The sequence below is a fragment of the Periophthalmus magnuspinnatus genome, chromosome 14 (genome assembly GCF_009829125.3).
Source record: "Periophthalmus magnuspinnatus isolate fPerMag1 chromosome 14, fPerMag1.2.pri, whole genome shotgun sequence".
NCBI classification, from domain to species: Eukaryota; Metazoa; Chordata; class Actinopteri; order Gobiiformes; family Gobiidae; genus Periophthalmus; species Periophthalmus magnuspinnatus.
The window spans coordinates 17003052-17012298 of NC_047139.1; the positions used below are offsets into that span (position 1 = coordinate 17003052).

Sequence of the window (9247 nt, forward strand, 5' to 3'; positions counted from 1 at the left end):
AAATTTTAGTGTCGTAAAACGCAAAATGGCGACCTCGTTGACAGGACGCGGTGAGAAAGCTGCTACAATTTTCAACAAAAAATCATGTTAATTTCTTTAAAATAGTACTGTTTTAACATGACATCATTATTCCCAGGTCTAACCTTCCTTAGGACGTTACCAAGCCTGATACATTCACGGTAAGCAACAATGTTTACTGCGCTTGCTTCTTTAGCTTAGCATCCCGAGGAACGCGCAGCACTCCACAGTCTGACTTTAACTGAATCACTGCTACTGTAACCTTCACCTATCAATGGACTTCAGAAAAATTAAAAATTTCGACCGTTTAAATCAGTTTAAACGGTCGAAATGACAGTTTAAATCTCATCTTTTTATAATTGTAGAAAGACCTCAGAATGTGATCTATAACATATAGAAACTCATGAATAGAAATTGATTTCTGTTCTCTCTGTGATGAATATTTTACTATATTTAAAGTTTACCCATTTCCTCATATGTACATTTTTGAGAGAAGAGTAGTTAGTGGATATTGTTGTGTCATTTGGCAAGACACTTACCTAAATTGTTTTTTTTTCCAATGTATGGTTGGTGGTGGTTGGAGGGACCATAAGTGCACATGTTATGCCATGTTTTCATTCACCTGGTCCAGGGCAGCTGTAGCTACACTAGCTTTTGAGAAATCATTTAATACAGCGATTTATTTCAAAATGTTTTCCCAGGTCGCCATGGATGACCACTCCGCAGCAGTTGTCCTGTTTTCACACCAGTGTCTCTCTGAAGGGACGGAGATGGGACCAAAACAATCTGAAAGTTTATCCTCCTCAGCTGCCAGACGAACCACGCAGACCTGCCGTGTGTATCTATGAAAAGCATTCAAACTATTTCATCAGAAACAATGGGGCTTTTTTTTAATTAAATATTTTCATGCAGGAAATATATCACAGCAAGAGGCAGTTCAAATACAGCAAAGATAAACTGTGGTATTTGGCCAAACTGGTGAGTAAAGTGATGTAATCCTATGTGTATATTTGAGTATTGTTGATTAACACATGTTTTCTACAGGTCAGAGGATTGAGCATCGATGAAGCACTTGCACAACTAGAGTTCAGTGACAAGAAAGGAGCCAAGGTTATGAAAGAGGTAAGAAAAGCAAAATGGAAATGTGAATTATGAGCATAGTTTAGTAATGTTTTAAATGTGTAACTTTAATTAACTGTGGAAAAAAAGGTTTCTAGTTGTAGTAACACGGCGTATCATGTAAGGGTCAGTTTACATGATTGAGGAAATGGGTTTACAAATAATGTTTAGTATTTAATGCCTACTAAACCATGACAGTCAAACAATAATGCAATTTTCTTTCTAGGCTCTTCTTGAAGCTCAGGAGATGGCAGTTAAAAACCACAATGTGGAGTACAAGTCCAACTTGTATGTAGGTGAGTTTGCTTTAGAGCATTGAAGTAAATTGTATACTAAAAGATACTAATTCCGCTCCCAGGCCTATTAATGAAAAGAAATGTATAAATATGATCATTTTGACAAATTAAAGCTGCAGTATGTAACTTTTCTGGTAGAAGGTCTTCATGTATTGCTCTGCCTGGGTTGTTCCAAAGAATGTCATTAAACATGCCTATCTTGCATTAGAGGTGTTTCTATTACACAGATATAGCTTGAAAAACATGCATTCGTTGTCTGAGTGGGTTTGTGGCTCCACAGATCTAACATGTAGCTAAGCCTGATGAAGTCATAACATCGCCAAGGAGACATGCACTCTCCACTAGAAACGTGCATAGTGCCATTGATTTGTCACGATAACGTCCCCCATTTAATTTCATTTATTTGTGTCCCATTTTTCAGCCGAATCCCTCTCTGGAAAAGGTAAATATCTGAAGAGGATCCGATATCATGGCAGAGGAATGTTCGGCATCATGGACAGAGTTTATTGTCATTATTTTGTCAAACTTGTCGAAGGCCCACCGCCCAAAAAGACTGAAAAGACTAGTTTTGATGCAGCGAAAGAATACGTCCAGGGACTCAAGAAGCGCACCATCATCCACAGTCTATAAACCAGTGTCTGTATCTGCTGTTTCTGTTCAAAAGTGTGTGTGCGTGTGCCTGTATGTATATATATGTAGTAGCCACCCTTTACTTTGTCAAAAAAAAGTATGTATGTGTAATAAAGCAAAGGGTGGCTACTATGACGATTTGAATATAACATAAAAAAAAAAAAAAAAAACATATCTTGCTTCATATATTTGATGTCTTATGTTTGTTTATAACATTTAGAAAGACAAAACATTTGACTGGTTGTGTGGGAGCTGAAATAACAAACGCTTTGAATATTATTTGAGTAGTTTTAAATAATATGGAGAATTTTTTTATACTTCTGACTGATTTTGTTAAGAAAAGAAATATAAGAAACATACTAACCACCACCAACCCAAAGGCCGGTGGTTAGATCCCTACTTAGACTAGTGCATACATTTACAGCTGTTGGGCAAGGCACTTCCCCCACATTACCTTAATGTTGTGTGGGAAATTGTGCAAATTGGCAGCCTTGTTTTCGTAGGTCTACTTGAGGGCAGCTATGGCAACAGATCTAGCTTAACAAGTACAATAAAAAATAAGGCATTATTAAGGATAATATGAAAACAAGTCAGTAACTTTTATATTTTTTTTGCCATGGACAGTATGTACCAGCAGCCCCAAACCTGTTACATTATATTTTATTAGTGAATCAAATGAAACAAAGCATACAGCTCAGTCCACTGTTTGTGACAAAACTTCTTCCTGTTAAAGTTTCCTTGTTTCTAATGTCAGAGCTGCATTAGTCTGTGAAGGGCACATCGTCCTGCTCTCACCTGGGACCTCTCTGTGTTTGTGTTAAGAGTAAATGACTTCAGCCCCGAGGCTCCTCCACAATAAACTGTGTCTGATCTTCTATTTGTTTCTCAATCTGTGGCTCCAGGAACCGCGGTGACTGTTATGTGACTAGTTTAAGATTTATTTATTAGAAAAGTCTCAAGTCCTGACTTGTTTGTTTTGTTTAAATATTTACTCTTTTCTTCTCTGGAGAAGCTGGAGGAAGTGTCTGGGGTGATGGAAGAGGATGGATATTTACTCTTTTTTTTTTTGGTAGAGGCCTGTTGCTAGGTTTCAGATGGCATCACAAAATTCATTTGTCCAATAGTATTTAATACAGATGGGGGCAGCTACAGTTAATGTTAAAATGCAGATGTTTTTGTAAGACAGTGAGTTCTGGGGTCTTTAGACAATAATAGAAATGATCAGGTTCAGCATTTGTTTATTTAACTTATGAATATTTCATGGCAAAGTGCAATGGAAAAGCTGGCTCTATTGCCTCTGTTATGAGCATCCCTTTTGTTTCCAGACATTTCCTGTCCTTTGCCCTAAACCCAGCGGTCAGTGTGATCCCTGGAGCCACAGACTGAGAAACAATTGAAAATCAGACTCACTTTACTGTGGAGGAGCCTCTGGGCTGAAGTCATGTGGCACAGGTCCCAGATGAGACCTCCCACTGCCCTTGAGAAACCCATCCAAGCCTAAAAAGGTGTTAGTCAAACTGATCACCAGACGGTATTGTAGCTGACCAAGTGGAATCCTCAAAATATCAGGACATACAGATTGCATAATTTATTACACAGGTGTGGTCGTGGCAGAATGATATAAAACGAATGTAAACTCAATAAAAATGTTTAATAAAAAGGCATACAGGTGCAAGGAAATAAGAATATTTCTCTCCAGCAGGTGTCACTGTTGTACTGTGTTTTATTTCTGTGGGTATTATTTGAAGCTCACGTAATAAACTCACTGATCACATACTGTATTTATTTAGTAAATTTGCAGCCATTTAAATTGAATTTGAAAAAGAAAATCTTAAAACATTTTTAATTTAAAATATAAACATTATTGTTATATACAGGCATATACCACACAGATGTTTACATTATCATTATATACAGACCTATATCACACATATGTTTACATTATTGTTACATACAGGCCAATATCACACATATGTTTACATTATTGTTATATACAGACCTATATCACACAGATGTTTACATTATCAGTATATATAGGCCTATACCACACATATGCTTACATTATCATTATATACAGGGCCTATACAACACAGATGTTACATTATCATAGAGACTGGCTCCACAATTTATGATCTTTTCTGAAGCTATTATGAAAAAAGCATTTCACTTTTCTTTATATGACAGAAAAGTCATTGAACTTTGTGCTAGTTTTAGTTTTGTGTGGATAGGACATAATAATAAACAGGTTAACAATCTGAAATCTGACACTTTATCTGACAGTCCTTTTTCCAAATAGTTAACCATCCCACTATAGGCCATTATCTCTGACTGTGATCCAGAACTCTCCACCCCTCCCCTCTCCTCCCGCTCCCCCCCCTTTAAAATGCCCCATAAACACTCAAACAACCACTGCATGCTTTTGAACTGAAGCCAGATACGGCGTCAGAATGACTCCCTCCCTCTCATCCAAACCCAGTGAGCCAGGCCTTTTATTAAGAAGAAACACTGCACCTATTTTCCACCTAATGAAATATTGATTTGGAAATTGTATTGTAAAACTCCCAAAGTGCTTCCAGCCAACGTCATCAATTATGTTATAATGCTGTTATTTGAAGCCATTTCCCTGGGCGTTTTTCAGTTTGTGATACGTTTTAGGGTACTCCTCTATCAACAAGGTAAGGGTGGGTAAGTAAAAGTAACGGTACCTCAAAATAATAAGACTCAAGTAGCAGTACAAAGTAGTGAAGAAAAAAGTACTACTCAAGAAATTGTAGCATAAAGAGTAACTGTCAGGACATAACATCTGATTTATGATTTTAAGTGAATGTAATTTTAAGGACAGAACATGAAATAAAGAGTGATATTTTCAAAAAGACACAAAAATGATCTCAACTAAATCATATCTGAAGGAGCTGCAAGAAACACAAATGTTCAAATCATTTCATAATATCAACATAAAGCTTTTAAATTGCAGACTTACTCACAGTGGAAAAGTGCAATTTCATTTCATTTTACTCAAGTACTGTAAATGTAACAAGTCTTTCGGCTCCTTTGTGGGATCTGAATCTTTAGAATCTGTTCATTTCAAAGACCATTTCAAAACACTGGCTCTTTTACTGTTTGTTTACAGTAAAAGTGGAAACGTACTCTGAAAAGTACAATTTCTTTCAATTTTACTCAAGTACTGTAAATGTAATAAGTCTTTCGGCTCCTTTGTGGGATCCGAGTCTTTGGGATCCGTTCATTTCAAAGAGCCGTTCAAAAGACTGGCTCTTTTACTGTTCATTTACATGACAGAAGCTAAAGGGGCTCAGATGTGTTTGAAATGGTTCAAACTGAGAGCGGGAGAGAGTTTACCCTTTGGAATTATACAGAATCTACATAAAATGGTTCACTGCAATAATAATCATTCAAAAAAAGTGATATTATGAGGCCAAATTGTTTTTTTCACTGGTGTCGCCTGCTCTGCTTCTGCCCTGAGTCTTATGTTGGTTCAGTGAGAAAATGCAGTTCTTTTAAAACCTGAAACACGTTAAGGACCCATTCAAAATCCTCATCATATGATTATAGCTGAGTACTACACTTTCTCTGAACAGGCCCAAACAAACTCCAGAGGGTTATGTTTATGTTTATGTTTTGCAGATTAAAATGACAGATTCAAATTGTGCAAAGAGCCTGAAACCTCCATGAATTAATCTGTTTTTTCCTTCACTATTTTTCAAAACCAAGTTCACGATCACTGGGTCGGTTTAATGAATTTGCATGTCTCCTGTGTCCAAAGACAGGGCCAATTTCACCAACCTCATGAATGAAAAATGATTTATTTGAATGTGTGCAGCCCGTATCCGCCTGCAGGGCTCTGATAAGGAACTAATCCAAAAAACACATTTAAATCATATGACTGGTCCATGGGTTTGGTTCTGATTTTGGTGTTTCACAAAAGCAAAGGTACAACAACTCAGTTACGGCAATACTTCAAATGTAAAAGAGGAAAGACGGAACAGAACAGAAGAGAATGGTCAAAAAATCTGCACTTTTATGGTTTAAGGTCAGAATAAAACATATACTGTATCGTAACATATCTATGAAAGTTATAACAAAATCACTATGTGCCATTAGTACAGGAGCATCTGAAGAAAACCAATACAGAACATACAAACTCCACACGTCTCCATGTTAACCTGGCATCCGTACTGGTGCTCACTGTACATAAAAATAATATAGTCTCAATATAGTATGGTTATTTCTCTAAAATAATGTTGTTTTTCTATGACTATGATAATAAAAGCTTGAGTCAGGGATATTTCTGTAACTATGGCAGATTTGCTAAAGGCTTTATTTCCAACTGTGATCCAAACAGATGATGAGGTGAGTCTAAAAACAAAAGGAAGATTATTTGTTTCTTCACTATTTATATTAAGACACAGACAAATCAGGTGACCTCAAATAAATTAAGAGTTTAATGCTTCGCTCCAAAAAAAAAAAAAAAAAGCAGATGTTTGAGGAAGGGACCTAGTTTTTCTCTGATTGGCTAATTCTCAGGTCAATTACTCTAATCCAAAAGGACAAGTTTATGTCAACTACGAAAAGTGTGTAGTCTAGTGTGACCAGGCTCGCTTCATGTGGTCTGCAGAGATATACACTCTGGGCTTTTTGTTGTCACGTTCAAAATTGAATCTTTTCCTTAAATATATATTTTTTCTGTCCTCTCTTGGACAGTGTAGAAACATGTGCTCTGGGGTGAAGAATGTGAGAGTGAAGTTGCATCAGTCTCTCAAAGCTGACGCTGTCACTGTGAAATGTGTTTCTCGGCATTCGCTCCATCCTTCACCCAGACTCTCATCTTTAGCTTGAGTCTGTCAGGACATAGCTACAGGTCTATTGCACAGGTCTATAACGTTCTATAGGCTAATACCATCAGTCCAGAAGCTCAAGGGTTTAATGGGTCTAATAGAAATGATCAGGTTCAACATTTGTGAATTTACCTTTCTATTATTTCAACAGAATATTCCTCCATCCATTCATCCATCCATCCCTCCACCCCTTCATGAATCCCTCTATCCATCCCTCCCTCCCTCCCTCCCTCCCTCCCTCCCTCCCTCCCTTCATCTCTCCATCCATCCATCCATCCATTCCCTTTATCATCCCTCCATCCCCCAATCCCTCCCTCCCTCCCTATCTATTCATCCATCCATCCCTCTCTCGATTCCTCAATCCATCCCTCCATCCATGCTTCCACCCCTCCATCCCTCCATCCCTCCATCCATCCATCCTATGATCCATCCACCTATCCCTCTATTCATCCATTCATGTATCCATCCATCCATCCATCTTCTTCCACTTATCTGGAATCAACAAGAAAGGAATAAGTAGCCTGCACTTGTTTCTCATTTAATTAAAACAAAAATATATATTCCTACAGTTTCCACAGTGAGCAGTCTACAGCTCCGTGCTGCTGGGTCAGGGAAGTGCAAGAAGGACTGATGGTTGCCAGATCTGCCCCGAGCAAAACTGTCTATTCCTCAAACAGAACAGATATAATAAGCACATTATTAAATGGCACATTACCTGTTAATGCCATCAAACTTGTCCAATGTTGAGTGAGAATCTGATGTAAGACTTTAGTTGCATTACACTGGACAACACTTCCATTGTGAGTCTTCACACTTGGCACAGATCATAGTTGTTTTATGTGAACAAATGGGCCAGTGTGAGCTGACAGCAGAGGAGCTGGCCTGAAGTCTTCTCCTCTCTATGTCTTTACATAAATAAATAAATAAATGCCAGGATTAATCAGAGCTTCACTCACAGTCCACAGACCACAGCTCTTAGTTTTTCTATCCACGCCTCACACTTCACCAAAACAGCAACACCTATCACATCTGGGTCAAATGAATTCAGCTCAAATTTTGTTTTTCAGATCTGAGAATGTGATGATACCCCTTTCCTCTCTTAAATTGAAACACAAGCCAATATTCCTCTAACAATTCTATTTATTTTGCCCAAAACCACAGCAGTAGTCGATGATAGATTTAACCAACTGAAAGTGTTCAAATCCAACAGAAAGTGGTCAATAACTGACAGATTAACCAATATACAAGAAAACAGAGAACCAGGCCTAAACTAGGACTAAACCAGGACTACACCAGTACTGAATGAGGACTAAACCAGGACTAAGCCAGGACTGAACCACGACAAAATCAGGACAAAATCAGGACTAAAACCTCTCTGCAGTCCTCCAGGTCCTGCACTAGACGTATTCACCAAAGTGACAAAGTGATTCATAAAGTATAATGATTTTGGGAAATGTCTTTTTTTCTGTTTGTGATGATTTGAGATTTAAGTTTGTATGTTTGCATTTTGTTCAAAGTTCACTAGAGCATTAATTAATCTAATACAAGAATCCCACACATTTCAGAGAATGTGAGCCTGTTTGGTACAGACTGAGATGGGTTATTTTACTATAGATTTTATAGATTAATAGATATGCTTGTCGGGCGGTGGAAGGAATACTTTGAGGATCTCCTCAATCCCCCCGTCATGTCTTCTGAGGAGGAAGCAGAGGCTGGGGACCCGGAGGCGGACTCGACCATCACCCTGGCTGAAGTCACCAAGGTGGTTGGCAAGCTCCTCGGTGGCAAGGCTCCGGGGGTGGACAAGATCCGTCCTGAGTACCTCAAGTCTCTGGATGTTGTGGGACTGTCTTGGCTGACACGTCTCTGCAACATCGCGTGGCGGTCGGGGACAGTACCACTGGACTGGCAGACCAGGGTGGTGGTCCCTCTGTGGGGACCGGAGGGTGTGTTCCAATTACACAGGAATCACACTCCTCAGCCTTCCCGGTAAGGTCTACTCCCGGGTACTGGAGAGGAGAATCCGACCAATAGTTGAACCTCGGATTCAGGAGGAACAGTGTGGTTTTCATCCTGGTTGTGGAACACTGGACCAGCTCTATACTCTCCATTGGGTCCTTGAGGGTTCATGGGAGTTTGCCCAACCAGTCCACATGTGTTTTGTGAACCTGGAGAAGGCATTTGACCGTGTCCCTCGTGGTGTCCTTTGGGGGGTGCTCCGGAAGAATGGGATCCGGGGCTCTTTGCTAAGGGCTGTCCGGTCCCTGTATGACCGGAGCAGGAGCTGTGTTCGCATTGCCGGCAGTAAGTCAGATCTGTTCCCGGTGCATG

At 39.1% G+C, this 9247-nt stretch overlaps 1 protein-coding gene across 1 annotated transcript; it reads left to right on the top strand.

Annotated features, from left to right (window-relative positions):
- Positions 1–13: 13 nt before the first annotated feature.
- mrpl22 (mitochondrial ribosomal protein L22) lies at positions 14–2915 on the top strand. The gene is made up of 7 exons (XM_033978501.2): positions 14–50; positions 137–179; positions 720–852; positions 931–996; positions 1063–1140; positions 1364–1433; positions 1855–2915. Exons 1-7 carry the CDS (start codon positions 26–28, stop codon positions 2061–2063), a joined length of 624 nt encoding a protein of 207 aa, XP_033834392.1. The 5' UTR covers positions 14–25; the 3' UTR covers positions 2064–2915.
- The last annotated feature ends 6332 nt before the right edge of the window (positions 2916–9247 follow it).

Bases quoted from the DNA above. Each gene is read 5' to 3' on its own strand.
- mrpl22 (XM_033978501.2), top strand. From the start codon at position 26: ATGGCGACCTCGTTGACAGGACGCG. The intron at 51-136 runs GTGAGAAAGCTG...CATTATTCCCAG, and splicing joins GACCTCGTTGACAGGACGCG to GTCTAACCTTCCTTAGGACG. The intron at 853-930 runs GTGTGTATCTAT...ATTTTCATGCAG, and splicing joins ACGAACCACGCAGACCTGCC to GAAATATATCACAGCAAGAG.